Source organism: Pangasianodon hypophthalmus, chromosome 13 (genome assembly GCF_027358585.1).
Source record: "Pangasianodon hypophthalmus isolate fPanHyp1 chromosome 13, fPanHyp1.pri, whole genome shotgun sequence".
Taxonomy (NCBI): Eukaryota; Metazoa; Chordata; class Actinopteri; order Siluriformes; family Pangasiidae; genus Pangasianodon; species Pangasianodon hypophthalmus.
In genome coordinates, this window is record NC_069722.1 from 21,830,919 (window position 1) to 21,848,961 (window position 18,043).

The 18,043-nt window shown below is 42.0% G+C and overlaps 3 gene segments (V, D, J or C); all 3 read left to right on the plus strand.

Moving 5' to 3' along the window:
• The first annotated feature begins 9,307 nt into the window (after window positions 1–9,307).
• LOC128319762 (Ig heavy chain V region 914-like) lies at window positions 9,308–10,128 on the plus strand. The segment is given in 2 exon segments: window positions 9,308–9,636; window positions 9,734–10,128. Coding segments are annotated over 2 exon segments (435 nt in total).
• Window positions 10,129–13,559: 3,431 nt separating this feature from the next.
• Window positions 13,560–14,286, plus strand: LOC117598805 (immunoglobulin heavy variable 4-39-like). The segment is given in 2 exon segments: window positions 13,560–13,760; window positions 13,844–14,286. Coding segments are annotated over 2 exon segments (369 nt in total).
• Window positions 14,287–15,544: 1,258 nt separating this feature from the next.
• Window positions 15,545–16,007, plus strand: LOC128317043 (Ig heavy chain V region 914-like). The segment is given in 2 exon segments: window positions 15,545–15,596; window positions 15,697–16,007. Coding segments are annotated over 2 exon segments (363 nt in total).
• Window positions 16,008–18,043: the final 2,036 nt, after the last annotated feature.

Below are 18,043 nucleotides of genomic sequence, written 5' to 3' on the forward strand. Positions count from 1 at the left end.
TATGTGGTGATGGTAGCACTATATACAGTGAGAAACTAAAAAGCAGGTTTCAGGTTTCCAGAGACACGTCCAGCAGCACAGTAACATTAACAGGGCAGAAGATGCAGACTGAAGACACAGCTGTGTATTACTGCGCTCGTCAAACACACAGTGAGACAGATCAACAACATCCCTGTACAAAAACACCCGGTACAGAAATCTATTTACATCACTAAAAGCAAAAATACAGTATTGCATCTTTCTGATGTGAATTGTCATGTTCCTCCATAAACAGTGGACAAAACCCTGACTCAACAGTGCTTATGTTTTAAAACTGTGTGGTTATTTTATTTTACAGAAAAATAATTATAGTTCACAGATTTCATATACAGTCACATTTTTACCACTGCGTTTGTTAACCTGGATCCTTACACCACATGAGTTTTGCAAATCCTAGCCCAGATTACGAAGGAAATATACACATTTCTAACTGTCTTGAAATATATTTATGGTTTCTTAAACCTGAGGTGTAAAAGTGTGTTATAGACGGAAAAACCTGATTTTGGTCAAAACTAATTTTTTTTTGCCCCAGAATTCTGCTTCACCTGCATCTGTTGAGTTTTCCCCGACCACCACACACATACATTTTCATTTTCATCACATCCAATGTAGCACAAATAATAAATGAGAAAAGTATAATCAAAATGGATGGAAAAAATGTTTTAAACTTTCTGCATTAACATTTGAGCAGTAGTGCAAATTATTTTCCATTTTTTTACAAACAGTTGAATTTAGAAAGTTTACTCAACCTTTGGACTTGTAGTGTATACTGTATATTTAGCCTGCACCCACATTATTAATGTATGAACATTATGCTTTTCTTTAAGCTTTAAGGCCTGTGAGGGGCACTCTTTCTCCATTCACACAACATCTACCCAACATGCTGAGGTTCAAAGGACTGAGAGAGTGTAATAAATATGAGAACATGTTCTCCTGGGATTTCCATCAAAGTCATAAGCTCTAACTACAACATTGTTATGAAGCTAAGACATTACAGATCTATTATATCAGTGTCTCATTAATCCAGGCTGCATAATCCACACTGTTTGATGAATTAGTAAGTAAATAGTAAGTAACTTTTACATTTTGTGAGTGTGTACATGGTTTTACATTTGCAGGAAATGCCCCATGCCTTTAAGCCTGCTGTGCCTTTATGAAAGCCTAAACACTGTCATGCAAATCAAACCCCTTATAAAATATTAGAGGTGTTCTCAGGAGAAGGGAGGTTCTGGGTTCAGGTTCCACTCAAACCATGTTCTCTACATTTCTACTCCTGCTGTTAACAGCTGCATCTGGTAAGTATGTGGAGAATTTTGGAGACATACAGAGAGTTGTGTACATATTTCCTTTTGAAAGAATGCAGCTGAATAACTGCTTGATTGTTGTTCACAGGAATTAAATGTATTGAACTGGTTCAGCCTGCAGTCATGGTGGTTAAGCCTGGAGAATCATTTTCAGTCCCCTGTAAGATCACTGGCTACTCAGCCACAAGTTCCTGTACTGACTGGATACGACATGCATCAGGAAAGGGGTTGGAATGGATGGGCTGGTACTGCAGCTCAAGTGATACTGGCAGCAAACGTACTCAGTTACTAACGTAACCTCGGTTCCCTGAGATACGGGAACGAGTACTGCGTCGCTAGACGCTATGGGGAAAACTCCTTTTCTCCGATGACTGAAGCCTTTACAATCACGCAGTGAAACCGCACGGCCACTGGTTCGTGCAGTGCAATAAAGCGAACCAATGGCTCAGCAGCGGAACTGCACGCGCCTATGGCAAGGAAGCCCACCGGGATGGGAGGAGCCATCCGGCTATACAAGCATGCATTGTGCCATAGGATCTCAGGTCAATTTGACTGAAGTGACGACTCTGAGAGTGCAAATGTCTGCCATGGACACCCTGCTAGACCATGCCCAAGACGAGGCTACACCCCGAGTGGAGTTGGCTCTAACCTGTGCTCTAAAGGGGGTGTAGAGCACCTTAGGAACGTAACCATGCATCGGCTTCAGGACGACCTTGGAGTCGTTAGGCCCAAACTCGAGGCAGGCAGGACTCACCGAGAGAGCCTATAAGTCACCTACTCGTTTGACCGATACTAACGCCAGTAACAGGGCGGTCTTTAACGATAAGGATTTTAGGTCTACAGACTGTAGCGGCTCGAAAGGGGACCCCTTGAGGGCCCTCAGTACCGTGGGTAGGTCCCACACAGGGACGGTAGGGGGCCGGGGCGGATTAAGCCTCCTGGAACCCCTCAAGAAACGAACAACTAGGTTGTTCCGACCCACAGACTGTCCTGCTATAGGAGCATGAGAAGCTGCTATAGCTGCCACATAGACCTTGAGCGTGGAAGGGGAGCGGCCCTTGTCCAACAGCTCTTGTAGGAAGCTCAATATCACCGATATGTCGCAGGAAATAGAATCTTCGCGCGGGTGGGCACCAGGCAGAGAAGACCGACCATTTAAGGGCATAGCGGTGTCTCGTAGATGGGGCTCTAGCCTGTGATATAGTATTTTGGACACTTTCAGGGAGATCTACTGATTCCCGTCGAAATTTTCTGAACCTTCTGCGGGTGGAGCATCCACTCCTCCGAGGGGACATTGCTCCGTGATAGCATATCTGCTCCTTGGTTCAGCACGCCAGGGACATGTGCTGCCCTCAACGACCGCAGATTGAGATGTGCCCACTCCAAAAGGCATTTTACCATCTCGAAAAGGCGTTTCGCTTTTCTCGAGGCAGTTGATGTGTAGCCGACCTTCCACGACCGACCATGAGCCGAAGGCCGGTTTGCCCTCGCACAGAGCTCCCCAACCCTTGTCGGAAGCGTCTGTTGAGACAACCTTCCTCCTGTGAATAATGCCCATGGTTACGCCCTATTTGAACCATTGAGGTTCCTTCCAGGGGACCAGAGCCACTACGCAGGCCTGGGTCACCGTGACACGAAGGCGACCATGACGCCACGCACTGGACAGCACTTGTAGTTTCAGCCAGTACTGAAGGGGTCTCATGCGAAGCAGGCCCAACCATAGTACTGGTGATGCGGAGGCCATGAGGCCTAGCATCCTTTGAAACGTTTTGAGGGGGCGAAGGGCTCCAATTTTGAAGGAAGCCGAGAGCTGCTGAATGGCTAGCGCACGTTCTGGTGCGACTGCCACCCTCATGTGGGCTGAGTCGAACACTGCCCCCAGGAACGAAGTTCGCTGGCTGGGGGACAGTTAGCTCTTGGCGAAATTGACCCTGAGTCCTAGGCATGCCAAGTGGCTGAGGTGGAGGGATCTGTGGGACACTAGCTCGGCTTCTGACTGGGCTAAGATGAGCCAGTCGTCGAGGTAATTCAGAATGCGGATTCCTTTCTGTCTCAGAGGGGAAAGAGCCGCATCTATGCACTTCGTAAAAGTGCGAGGAGCCAGGGACAGCCCAAAGGGCAGGACCATGTATTGATAAGCCACTCCCTCGAAGGCGAATCTCAAGAATCGTCTGTGCTAGGGGTCTACCTGGATGTGAAAGTATGCGTCTTTCAGATCCACAGAAAAGAACCAGTCCCCTGGGCGAATTTGCGAGAGAATCTGATTCAAAGTAGTCATCCTGAACGGCCGCTTCATGAGCGCACGGTTCAGGTGTCTGAGATCGAGGATGGGCCGTAGGCCGCCACCCTTTTTGGGGACGAGGAAGTAGCGGCTGTAGAAGCCTGACTCTCTCTGCTCTGGCAGGACCGTTTCTGCGGCACCCTTTGCCAGTAGGACCATCACCTCGGAGCGTAGGACGTGAGCGTCCTCGTTCTGCACTAAGGTGGGAACCACACTGCTGAATCGCAGGGGTCTTCGAGCAAACTGGAGTGAATAACCTCGCTTTATAATCCCCAAAACCCAATCTGACACTCCGGGGATGGCCTGCCAGGCCTCTGCCCGTGTGGCGAGGGGTTGGACTGGTTCGAGTGGCAGATCGCCGTGAGGGGATCTGACACTCGTAAGTGGAAGAGAAGGTATGCTCTCTGTCTGAAATTGTTTGTGTTTTATTTCTCCTGCTATAACAGCGGCTGCTCGTATGGGCGCTTCCAGAACGGGCCCAGTATCCACAACAGCGTTCACAAACACATTGCCACCGGCACCCGGAACAGAACGAGGTGCTTGGGGGCATAACAGAGATCGTTTCGGGGGTGGTCTGGCGACAGCGAGACTTTGCCCCTTCCTCTTCCTGTCCAGTAAATCAGGACGACGCCCGAGGCGCAGGATCCAGCGTCAACTTGGGCCGGGGTCCCTGGCGTCTCAAAAATGAGTGGCATCTGCCCGAGCGGGAGCGCTGCGGAAGCTCAGGCTGTTGAGTAGGCTGAGCGGGCGCAGGCGCAGGTCTAGCCGGCTGCTGCGTTGTGGCGGGTTTAGGGCGATTGGTGGCACTCGCAGAGCTTGAGCGCTTCGGCAAGAAGTGCCGCAGTGCCTGGGACGACTTCTGTGCAGCAGTAAATCGCTCAGCAAACCCTTCGACGGCGGGTCCGAACAGCCCCGTGGGAGAGACTGGAGAATCGAGGAAAGGAACTTTGTCTGCCTCTCTGATCTCCGTCAGGATTAGCCACAAGTGGTGCTCCAACAGCACTAAATTGGCCATTGACCTCCCGATGGTCTGAGCCGTCGCCTTCGTAGCTCGAAGGGCTAGGTCCGTCGCACTGCGCAGCTCCTTGAAGGCCGCAGGATCGGGCCCTGACTTGTCCATAACTTGGAGGAGTTTCGCCTGAAAAACCTGGAGCGCGGCCATTGAATGCAGAGCTGAGGCTGCCCAGCGGAAGACTAAGCTCGACGAGCAAGGGCAGACGTTGTTCTGCACGGTTTCGAGGGGTGCGCGACCTTCGCTTTCCATCTGATGGCAGTGGGTGGGCAGAGGTGTTCGGCCACCGACTCATCCAGCGGAGGTAGCCTCTCATAGCCCTTTTCATCCGCGCCATCGACCGTGGAGAACGCGGATGAAACGGACGTGCGAAGGCGAGCCGAATAAGGAGCGCGCCACGACTTAGTGAGCTCATCATGGACCTCTGGGGAAAAAAAGGCGCGGCTCGCTGATGAGGAGCCTGACGGCGCCCCGGCAGGAACCATTCATCCAGGTGGCTCCGAGTGGGCTCCTCCGGCGTGGACCACTCTAAACCCAGCTCTTCCACCACTTTAGAGAGAACGCGGAAGAGCTCGGCGTCCGTACTCGTCTTGGTGACGCTGGAATCCATAGACGGCAAAGGGGCGGGGTCGAAGGGAGAGCCCGAAATATCCTCTGCGTCTGACGCCTCTAAAGACATGCTGTCATCTAGCGGGTTGTCCTCTATCGCGCCAAACAAAACCATGTCGCTCTCGTCAGCCGAGGGACGCTGGTCCGGGCGCTCAAAAAAGATGGGAGAATCCTCTCTGCAAGGCGAGAGCGAGGCACGCGGAGTCTGAGCCGGCGTCAGCTCGCTCGCGGCCGGGCACCGCGCTTCTCTACCTCGCCGTTTTTTCCTCGCAGGAAAAGAAAGCGATCCGAGCGCGCAGAGAAGAGAGACTCATGCTCACACAATGCGAGCATTCCATCTCCGTCAGAGCGGCTTCCGCATGGGGACGGCCCAGGCAGGAAACGCACTCTGAGTGGCCGTCATCAGCATGCAGAGCGGAGCCGCACGAGCTGCAAAGGCGGCGCGGCATTATATCAACGCCGCTTGCTCTTTTAGAGGAAAATGCTCTTTTGAGAAAAAAGGCTCTTTTAGCTCTCTTTGCTCTTTTAGCTCTCTTTGCTCTTTTAACTCTTTTAGCTCTTTTTTAGCTCGCCGGATGGCGGCAGGGGACGAGCTGGTATCGGCGCCGGACGCTGAACGGCGGCTTGAAGCTCGGGGAGAACAGCGGGACGGCGACGACGATTAGCTCTTGTCCGCAGCGAGGCGTGTCAACGGCGAGCGGCTTCAGTCTCGTACCTCAGTGTAGAGAATGCTCTTCGTCGCTGAAGGAGAATTGATCTGAGATCCTATGTCCGCTTATATAGCCAGATGGCTCCTCCCATCCCGGCGGGCTTCCTTGCCATAGGCGCGTGCAGTTCCGCTGCCGAGCCATTGGTTCGCTTTATTGCACTGCACGAACCAGTGGCTGTGCAGTTTCACTGCGTGATTGTAAAGGCTTCAGTCATCGGAGAAAAGGAGTTTTCTCCATAGCGTCTAGCGATGCAGTATGAGTGTAGTATCGAAAGGGAACTTTTACTTTCTTTCACTGGAATCAAGTTTTAATAGCTTGTGTCAATTTTAAATGAAAAAAAAAAAACATTCTTCACTGTCTAATTTTTGAACCATAATTAATTCCTTAATTTTACTGAATATTTAATAAACAATTGGAATAAATGTTTAATCAGTGGATTCAGGAATAATGCAGCATGTTTCCAGCAGTGTGCTGTGTTTAACACACAGTCTGTTCTCATAGTTTGAGGCGCAATATTTAAAACAACTGAAGGAGGCAGCAGAGCTCAACAAATAAAGTGGACAAAAAAGTGAATCCACAAAATGCATACTCATGAGACTCATTCAGTATCACTCATTATCAGACACACTTTAAAACATTTTAACATTAAAAAAAAAAAAGAAAAAATTATAATGAACTGAAAGAACAGAAAAATATAAAGGTTATCCTCCTTTATCTCTCAGCAGGATGATCTGAAACCTCTGCTGGATTTGAGTGTTTCACAGTAACACAGTAGATGATCATGTTGTGTTGAAGGTTTAGTTGCTGTTCCCCTCTGTTACATCATCAGGACTCGCACATTTATTCCATCATGACGTCATGATGCAAATCCAGAGTGCTGTGTGTCCATGCAGTATTTATGTGCAGCTGAGCTGAGTGGAGCAGTCGAGTCTCATCAACACTCACCATGAAGATCCCACTCTCCTTATTCCTGAGCAAAAATTTCTGAGTATGATTATTTAAATCAGTTTAATATATATAACTTTATAAAGTTTTAGCTCATTTAAAAATGTTTAGCTTATTGAAAGACCTTTAGTTATTATTATTAGTAGGTTTTTCCTCCAGTAGAACAGAGGCAGGCTAAAATCTAGTATCAATCAATAGCTTGACAATGAATATATTAGGGCTGAGTAATGCATTATATCATGACATCTCATAATAAGAATGATGTGAGGCAAACAAATACACGCACTTAAAGGCAGATAAACAGCTGCATTCATAATGTCTAATTTTTAAATGTTTCTAAAAGTCCATAACACTACTGGGTTCATGCCATGTTTCCTCTAGATACCAAACATGTTCAACAGAAAGCTGAAAACACTAAATTTATGCTCTGGACGTCTGTCCTTTTGTGTAATTTGTGTTTTGATAGGACAGTGTGTGCTTAGACTATCTACTGTTAGATTCTCCTCAAGAGGCATTTTATGAAAAAAGGAGGCTAGAGTAAATAATCCTGAAAACTATTTTTGTGATGTCTGAATCATTTCTAACATCAAGAAATTAATGAAAGGTGAGAGAAAATGTAATGCAGTCATTTGTAAATCTCTAAATAAAAAGTGTATCTTATAGTGGATTTGGCTGATAATAATTATTAAATTCATATTAATTCACTACACTCTGTGAAAGCAATAAACAAACCAGTTGAACTGAAAACACTGATACTGATATAATAATAAGGGTTAAATATCTTCAGGATGGAGAGCTTTGCTCTTTGCGGTTTCTCTGTAACAGGCAGCATTTTATTTAAATCAACATTAGGATGGTAAGTGTAACTCTGCTTCATCCCACCATCATGTTATTGCTTATTTTCCTGAAAGAGTTATTAAATAGCCACATATTCCCCATAAGATGAATCTCCTCCTGATGATTTAAATACGTTTTAAATACATTCTCCTCCCATCATCAGCAGATAAGCAAATCCAGGCGTCAGGGCTGGATATCACTCTATTTATGTGATGTGATGGTCTCTGTTAAACTTTGGAGAACAGAGAAGACCCCAGTACAAACAACACACACCATGTTCTCTACATCTCTACTGCTCCTGCTGGCAGCTGCTTCCTGTGAGTGCTTTATCACATTCATTCATTTACTACAATAACAATAAATGTGCAGCAGATATTGTGTGAGATATCACCATGTGTTTTCCTCCACAGATGTGCATGGTGTGGAACTGACTCAGCCTGCTTCCATGACAGTCCAGCCAGGCCAGAGTCTCTCCATCCCCTGCAAGGTTTCATATTCAGTTACGAGTGATGGTACATCTTGGATCCGACAACCTGCAGGAAAAGCTCTGGAGTGGATTGGAGCTATCTATTACAATGGGGTTACAGCTTACAGTGACAAACTGAAAAACAAGTTCAGCATCTCCAGAGACACTGCTACTAACACAATAACAATTCGAGGACAGAATCTGCAGACTGAAGACACAGCTGTGTATTACTGCACAAAAGGCTCACAGTGACACAGAATAGTGGATTCCCCTTACAAAAACTTTGAGACATGTTAGAGACATCCTCTCAATGCAACTAATAAACCATCTCACTCACACTTTTACTTTCTTTTTTAGAGTAGTTTTAAGATCTTGTGTCAGGTCAAACACACAAACTGTAGTTTCAATAAAATAATTGAATAAAAATTATGTTCTTCCAAGAGAGGTCATTTTTAATTTTTATTCATTCCTTCATTTTACAGAATATTTATTCAACAATAAAAATAAATGATTAATCAGTGGATTCATGTTTCCAACAGTTTATTGTGTTTAACACACTGTCTGTTGTCACATGCTGAGGTCCAATAACTTCAAAACACAGTAGGAGGCAGCAGAGCTCAACAAATCAATTAAAAAAAAACTCCCATGGAGGTAGAAACTCCAGTACTCTCAGCATGGTGTGTGAATTGTGGCTCTGACAGTTCCTCAACCAACAAACTAATAGGCATCCCAGTCCCAATACACACCTCTAGTCTCAACCAGATTTCCTGCAGGATTCCTAAAAACAAACCTCCTATTTGTATTAGTATCTGTTCAGAACATATTATCTGTTCATTCCAAATAATGTATTCATATCCCTACATCCCAACTCCTCACACAAATCTTCACCAAATCAACAATGCTACATGTTTTTTTAATAAATTTAAGTGGAGTTTTCATTATATAAGTCCCTGTGTAAATTGTACAATAACATTAAAATAAGCGTCTCTCTGTATAACCGCTGTTATAGAAATGTAACTAACACCTTCTGACCACGGCACCTACTATTTAAGTGAGAAAGGTGCATTTTAGATGATTGTTCAGCTATTTAGCATTTTCGCAAAATAAAAATGTTATGGTCTAATCAGTTGTTCACAGAGATTCGTTAGTGTTGTGTTTATTTCAGACTAATTTTAAAAAGAATTGATTGAGTTTTCAAAGAGAAAGAATGTTAATGAATAAATTAGTAAACCTGAGTCTTCAAGATCATGCAGTAGTTGATCATGCATTTTATGCAAATCCTCCACTCGTGTCTCTTACATTAAGGAGGTGAGTGTGTGTGTGTGTGTGTGTGGTGAGGAGGAGGAGAGCAGCTGAGCAGTTTAATTCACTTCAGTTAATTACCCAAACAACGATGTTCTCATCAGTGCTGCTGCTGCTAACGGCTGCATTCTGTAAGTCTCCATGTTGGCTGAATGAGTTTAGATTTGATATCTGGTTGTGAAAATGATTTGAAGACATTTGATGATGTTCTATTGCTGTTATTCACAGGTGGCGTTGGCGGTGTGGAGCTCACTCAGTCAGCCTCTGTGCTCGTGAAACCTGGAGAGTCCTTCTCCATCTCTTGTAAGATCTCAGAGTCGAGTTATTGTATTAACTGGATACGACAACCTGCTGGGAAAGTACTGGAATGGCTCGGATATCTGTGTGATGGTGGCGGCACTAATCTCAAAGACACAATGAAGAGCAAGATCAGTTTCAGCCAGGACACATCCAGCAGCACAGTTTATTTAAGAGGACAAAACTTTCAGACTGAGGACACGGCTGTGTATTACTGCGCCAGAGACACAGCACTACAAACTCACTGCAGCCCTGTACAAAAACATCCCTGTTCATGTTCATCTCTCTGCAGTACACTTGTCCCCAGGGACGCCTGCTATAAATGAGCTAGCAGGGCTAAGACCCCTCTGTATTTCAAAGATAAAAGCACATCAACATAATCTTTCATCTTTGGCCTCAACATCAATCCATTCCAAAGCTTTTCTGCAGGTTGTTGAATCTGAGCTGTGTAAAGTGGATGTTGGTATCAGTGATAGAAGCTCCACACACTCAGCTCAGTACAAAACACACATCTGCAAGAACAGAAGCAAAGTGTAAATGTTTTTGCACCTATAGAGGGCAGTAGCTCACTTCTACTGAGGTAAAAGTCATGAAACTTGCTTTTAAAGGAAGCATTTTCTGAAATGAGAAATGACACAAGTATTATCTCTCAGAACTAGGAGCAGAAGCATCCTCTAAATAACAACAGCAGTAACACACCCAACATATCAATTCAGACAAGATGTAAATTATAACCTATATAGACATTGCCTAAAAACATCGAATCATATTTAAACATTTACATTAAGCATTCCCATGTTAAATAAAACAGTGTTCAGTTGCTAACTGAAGTAAAGCATTATTTATTCATTATATAAAATATGTTCATTAATAATGAACAATCATCTCTAAAGTGAAGGAAATTCCTAAACTACAAGAACTTTGAAGGTTACTTGCATGTACACCAATTATTAAAAACAGCCACTAATCTGAACTGGCGAACTGTAAAATGTGACATCGCTCTCATCCTTGGCACATGCAAAATCAGCCCCTGGATGTTCATATTATAGACCTGACTCTATTGGGTAAAAGGATGTCTATGCAAATCCATCCTCTTATTATTTGCTCTGCATAAAAATCAGCTTGTTGCTCAGCTAAAGCTCATATCACCCACCTGAATTACAGAACTTCCAACCATCACAGAGTTTGATTATGGGGCTAAGCGTCATTCAGCAGTGCATTTTTATACTCATGTTAACACAAGGTATCTGAGACTTCTTTATATGTTTTCCACTGAGTGTATGATTTAATGCATTAATGATTATTTTTGAATGTTTTATCTGGCAGGTTTTTGCAGTGCTGAGATCAGACTGGACCAGTCTCCTGCTGTGGTAAAGAGACCTGGAGAAACTGTGAAGATCTCTTGTAAAATCAGTGGATATTCAATGACAAGCAACAACATAGCCTGGATACGACAGAAACCAGGGAAAGCTCTGGAATGGATTGGTAGGATGAGTACAGGCGATAATCAAGCAACATATGCAGAGTCAGTGAAAAACCAGCTCATCTTTACAGAAGACGTCCCAGCAAGCACACAGTACTTAGAGGCCAAGAGTCTGAGGACAGAGGACACTGCGGTTTATTACTGCGCCCGAGACGCCACAGTGACTGAAGCTGAGGAAGCAGCTGTACAAAAACCACACACACATTTAATCACACAGCATTTTACTGAACAAGTCATTACTGTTGTCATTTATGCAAAGCATGAATATATTCTGACTCTTTTACTATGGTTAATAAACTGCTCAATTACATCTTGTTTACACTTGTTTATATTACAAACCAGAGACTTTGAATGAATAAATTTGTATTATACATTGTAATGTTTTCTTGAATTTTAAGGATATAAAGTGTTACTGCAGCATTCAGAATCTCTAAAGGCCAGATGATATCATTTCTGATCACACATAATGTCTGTATCTGTATACTGTAAGTTTGGCTTTAACGGCTTTAATGAGCTTCATATTCCAGTTCTCTAAATTACTCTGTAATTAAATTAAATATGTATTTGTTCCAAACAAGTATTTAGTTTTTGTTTGAACAAAAGTTATGAAACAAGTATACAATGTGAAAGCTTTACACATTCACATACATACGCTGAGCCTCTAGAGGGAAAGATAAACTCCAGACTGTATTATACATGCTTGAAAAAAAAGAAACAAAAAACATTAAATATGGAAAATATGACTCAATTTGAAACAACTTTTTAGTCTTTGAAGGGTCATGTTACATCCACAGCACACTTTTAATTCCAAAAATTATACACCACAACTTCATTTGATTTCACTCCCAGAATGAGCCAGTCATATTCTCAATGGACAGAAAAATATTTTATGTAGCTATATTTTTGCATCACTAATATCAAGTGACCTACATTTTTCCTCCCATATGCAAAGCATTTTTCTTGAACTGATCATGTTTTACCTGAATATCAGAATGTTTCTTATAGTCTATAACTCCTCTAGGGGCTGGACATGCAAATGAGACTTTCCCTTTATAAGCACAGACTCCAGCTGCATTATTTCCACTGAGTTTAGACTTTTTTCAGAAACAGCCATGCAACCACAAATCATTTACTGTTTTATTTTGACATTATTGACCATAACCCATGAGTAACAGCTTATTTGTGCATGTAGTACTGATATAAATTGCGTGATTATGTAGGACTATGAAATGATTAAATGTATTTGACAGGTTGCGGATGTCAGACACTGACCGAGTCTGAGCCGGTGGTCATTAAACCTGGAGGATCTCATCAACTCACCTGTACCTACTCTGGGATTAGTGATAGTGATGCAGAGATATCCTGGATTAGACAGGCTCAAGGAAAAGGCCTTGAGTGGACCTCACACATTTCTGCTCCGAGTGGTGGTACTAAACAATACTCTCAGTCTGTTCAGGGAAGATTCACCATCTCCAGAGACAACAGCAAGAAGCAGGTGTATCTGCACATGAGCAGCCTGAAGACTGAAGACACAGCTGTGTATTACTGTGCTCGGGGAACACGCTGACACAAACAGCTGCAGTGCTGTACAAAAACTTCACATTCACTTACAGCTTCATTTATTTTAAGTGAAGCTGAAATATTCACATGTTATAAATTTCATTCAGATGATAAATATGGTGTGTGCTGTTCAGATGGATTCTGGGATTTGTGAATTTATCAATTACATCTGGTTCAGCCCAGACTGTAGATTCATGCAGCCTATCAGTAACAGTGTTGTCAGGTGATTCCACAGAGTGACACGCCCCCTAAACTTGATCTCCGTAACACGTCTTCAGTAGTGACTGAGAAGGTGGATGTGAACATCTAACCTAGAATCTCATCAACATGAAATCAGCAATTCCTCTCTGTATCAGTTAAAGCCTGTAGAGGGCAGTCTATACCAGAATGAAAATGATTTGACTGGGGCATTTTCTGTTGCACAGTTTGATTATAATGTTAAATGTTGAGCCCAGTTTTAATGCCACCAATAAAAAGTTTTAGCTACATGCTCTTCTGAAATGACTGTACATCACGATACAGAGCTGATAATGACATAAAGAATTGTTTTTCTAATTATTATTATTTTTATGTATTATGGCAAAGATTCAGTGTAATTTTGACTATAAATATAATAATAAGAAATAATTACATTATTTATTTATGTAAATATAAAAACAAATTAAATATATTAACACATAACATTCATATTATTAGTTATAATGATGTTAAATAGAGACAAAATGGGAAGAGACTGTGATGAACAGCTGCAGAGCTGCACTCAACACAGCTTCTCTGGAATATTTATGCAAATCTCCATCTCCTCTTGTAATATTAGCACCGTGCTTATCTAGAGAGGAAGCGCTTCTCATTAGTCCTCCTTCAACACAAACATGTTTGCTTCAGCTCCACTGCTGCTGCTGGCTCTCGCCCCCTGTGAGTGTTTGGATTTAAGCTTTATTAGTTCATCTGATCCTTTCAGTTCAACATGTCAACCTTTTCTTTTTCTCTTTTCACAGATGTGTTCTGTGCTACTGAGCTCATCCAGCCAGACTCAGTGCTTATAAAGCCAGGAGAGACTTTAACCATCACCTGTAGAGTGTCTGGAGCTTCTATCACTGATAGCAGCAGCCACTATGGAACAGCTTGGATTCGACAACCTGCAGGAAAAGCTCTGGAATGGATCAACAGCATTTATTATAATGGGGATATTTATAAGAAAGATTCCCTTAAAGACAAGTTTGTCATCTCTCGAGACACTTCCAGTAACACCGTGACCTTACGGGGACAGAAGATGCAGACTGAAGACACAGCTGTGTATTACTGCGCTCGTGATGCACACTGACACAACAAGCTGCAGCGCTGCACAAAAACATCATCTTCATCACAATTCAGTTCTGTATTTAAATAATAACTACATTTAACTGATTAACTAATCCCCACATTACAGCCACTTCAACCCAAACATTTAGATCATTTAATCATTTAACAAAAACTAATACAAAAGTTTACTCAGTTCATAGTTATTATTAATAATATATTATTTATCTTATTTATCTTTTTAAATGAAATGCATCTGAATGTCCAGTTAACATTCCACTTGCTTCACATATTTGAAAGCAGTTTGTAACTTCATACTGTATAATTGAATTTGAATAGCAGTCATAGTAATTGGCTTTTAAATTAATTGATATCTCTGATGCCAAAAAAATGTTGTTTCTTAATGACTAATTCCTGATGTTGATTTAATACACAACACATAAGAGAGAGGTATTAGAGGAATAACACACTTTTGCACATGCTACTGTAGGAATATAATTAACTTTAAGTGGGAACAATAACACCGCTTCAAGTGACACAGCATCCCACCACCCTGCCCTTGATTATTTTCCTATAACAGCATGCCCCCAAGTGGTTTATTCCTTACTGAATCTGTCACTGAGCTCCTCTGCTTCTGTGCTATTTGTGGTAAAGGTCCAAGTGTTCATGTATTTTATCAGAAATATGCAACAGCAGTTTATTATGAATATAGGACCTAGTTACTGTAGTTTTATGGCTTGAGAGGGCAGTCTGTGTAAACTAAACCATCTCTAACTGCTCATTAATACACATTCAGCTTCTCTCTCCTCACAGACTGCAATGATTCACCATCATCTCACTCACATTAAACAACTGAAAGATAATCGCTCTTTGTTGAAAACATTATCATAGTATTATTGTGTTTTTCATTACACTTCTCTGCATAGGGAATAATAAATAACTCTAAATGCTTTAAATTATATCCTCATTCATGAAGCTTTAAGAACAGAAAAGTGATTGGCATGAGCTCCTGACTGAATGAGTCAGTGATGATTGTGACCTGCATTATTTCTGGAACTACATTCAGTTTCTATTCGATACAGTTTCTGAAACACCTGTGTTGTTCAGTGATTATTCATCAGAAAACTTCAGGTTCTTACACAGTGATGTACTAAAAGAACATGATATCTAATGAGTAAAGAGCAGTTATGGACTTGACAGCATGAAACACAGCTGGAGTCTTACAGTGAGCTTTTTCTCTTCATGGCTATTCCTCTGGGAATCGTTTTATGTCTCTAGTGGGCGTGCCATGCAAACCAAATCCTGTGTTTGAACCATTTATGCTGATATACATTCAGCTCAACAACATACCAGCAGTTTGTGTTCATTTACAGCAACAGTAATCATTTTAATTCTTTGAGATGGGACTAGGCAGAGTTTTGAGTTACTTTACTCTAGCAATCTTCATTCAATGTTAGTATTAATATTTATTACTTATTAAAAAAAACTCTTTTTCTTTCTGTTGTTTTATTTTTTACTTTAACACCTATCTTTGTGTATTCTTGTATTTCAGATTCCTGCAGTCAGACACTGATCGAGTCTGATTCAGTCATCATCAAACCTGATCAGTCTCATAAACTGACCTGCACAGCATCTGGATTGGACTTTAGTGGCTATTACATGGCTTGGATCAGACAGGCTCCTGGAAAAGGACTAGAATTTGTTGCAGCAATGCACTCTAGCAGTTACATATATTACTCCAGTGCAGTTAAAGGCCGCTTCACAATCTCCAGAGACGACAGTAAGCTGCAGGTGTATCTGCACATGAACAGCGTGAGGACAGAAGACACAGCTGTGTATTACTGCGCCCGACACACACAGTGATACTTCTCCTTAGACATCAGTACAAAAACACATGCTTGCTATAGTCACATGACAAGCTCACATTTTCATAAGCAGTGTATTCATGGAGCTCAAAGAACCAAAATGTTTTGACTTTTACTGCATGTGGCTTATTGTGAACATTGTCTGGACATTTATGCTGGTATAAGATTACTTGGGTCAGAGTCAGTTCTGAATATATATATATATATGGTACAGAGGGTAATGTTGCCACCTCACAGCTTCAGGGCCCTCGGTTTGATCCTGGTCATACAAAATGCTCCACATTATAATTCTTACTTTTTTTACTTAGTACTTTAGTTCTATTTGAGTTTTTTTTTAAACAAGTTGCTTTAAAGTTGCTTCACTTCTTTTAGATCTGAGTGTTTTGAAAACTGGACCTTTGTGCCTCTAGAGGGCAGTCTGTGCAAACTCAACCATCTCAGTCTGTTGCTATCTGCACTTTTAGGCCCCGTCTCTTTTCACAGGCTGCTATGACTGCATCCAGCACCATGACTCTCAGATTAAACTCCAGGAAGATAATTGCTTGTTGTTGCTTATATCATTACTTTTGCAGAGTCTTGTGAGACAAAATATAATTAAATAAATGCAATGCTATTCCTTTTTATCTTCATTCTACATGTATTCTTTATCCAATCAGAATGAGTCAGAGATGATGTGTGGTCTACATTATTTCTGTAACCATATTAATTAATCAAAAAACATTAACGTCTTTGTGTATAGTTCTGTGCTATAGAAGCAGATATGGTAATGGGGCAAAATAGCTCCTAAAGGCTTAATTGTAAAACACAGCTCGAGTCTTGCTATAAACATTTGCCCTTTAACGGCTATTTCTGTAATGTTTTTATATCTCTATTTCTAATGCAGATTAAGCGCCATGTTTAAACCACATATGCTGATGTATTCAGGAAATGTATTCATTTAGAGAAGGTGCTATTTTTATTCCTTGAGATGCATCTGAGGAGAGTTTTGAGCTGATGTTGCTGCATCACTGAGCATTCATTTTTGGTTTCACTCTTTATTAAATTTATTCTAAACATGAAAATGTGCTTTTATATAAGTATATATATTTATATTTATAAAAGTATAAGACCTGTGTCTGAATGTTATTGCATTTCAGATTCATGCAGTCAGACACTGATTGAAGCAGATACAGTGACCATCAAAGCTGGAGAATCACACACCCTGACCTGTACAGCCTCTGGATTTGATTTTAGTAGCTCTTGGATGGCTTGGGTCAGACATGTGCCTGGAAAAGGGCTGGAATTAATGGCTGCTTCACCATCTTCAGAAACAACAGTAAGATGCAGGAGTATCTGCACATGAACAGAGTGAGGACAGAAGACACTGCAGTGTATTACAGCGCTAGAGAAGCACAGAGACACATGAGGTTGCAGAGCTGTACACAAACCCCTTCATAATATGGAAGCATATCTTTTTTTTTTTTTATCCTAGTCACTATAGAACATATTTATAAGGAAAACCTTTTTCCAAATATTAAAAGTTGAAAGACACTCCACATGGCAGCTTTCTCTAAAATATTAAACAAAAAGCATTTATCTGTTAGTAACACAGTGAGAGTGGCCATGTGGGAGAACTCAGTTACCCAGAATTCTCCAGCCTGATTAACTTGGATTGCCTGCAGCTGCCAGGCAGGTTACTTAAGGCCAGCCTTGAACACAGCCCTTTGTCACACCTTTGTAGAGGGGTGACTGGTATGGTATGGCAGGGCTTTGCTAGAGGAAATGGAAAAAGAAACAGAAGATGAGAATAAAAGAGGATTAGAAAAGAAACTGCAAAGAAAAGCAGAAAGAAAATGGAGGAAAGAAGGGGCAAGAGAGGTTTAAGGCATGGCCAAGAAAAGAGAATGAAACTAAGACAAAGATACAAAATACAATTGAAAAGTGCACAAAACACACCCAGACCCTTCCCTAAACCTTCATCTTATCTATATATAAACTCTGCTTGCCCATTTATCTCTAAGCAAGCAGGGGTTTTTCACTCTGCAACTGGTTCCA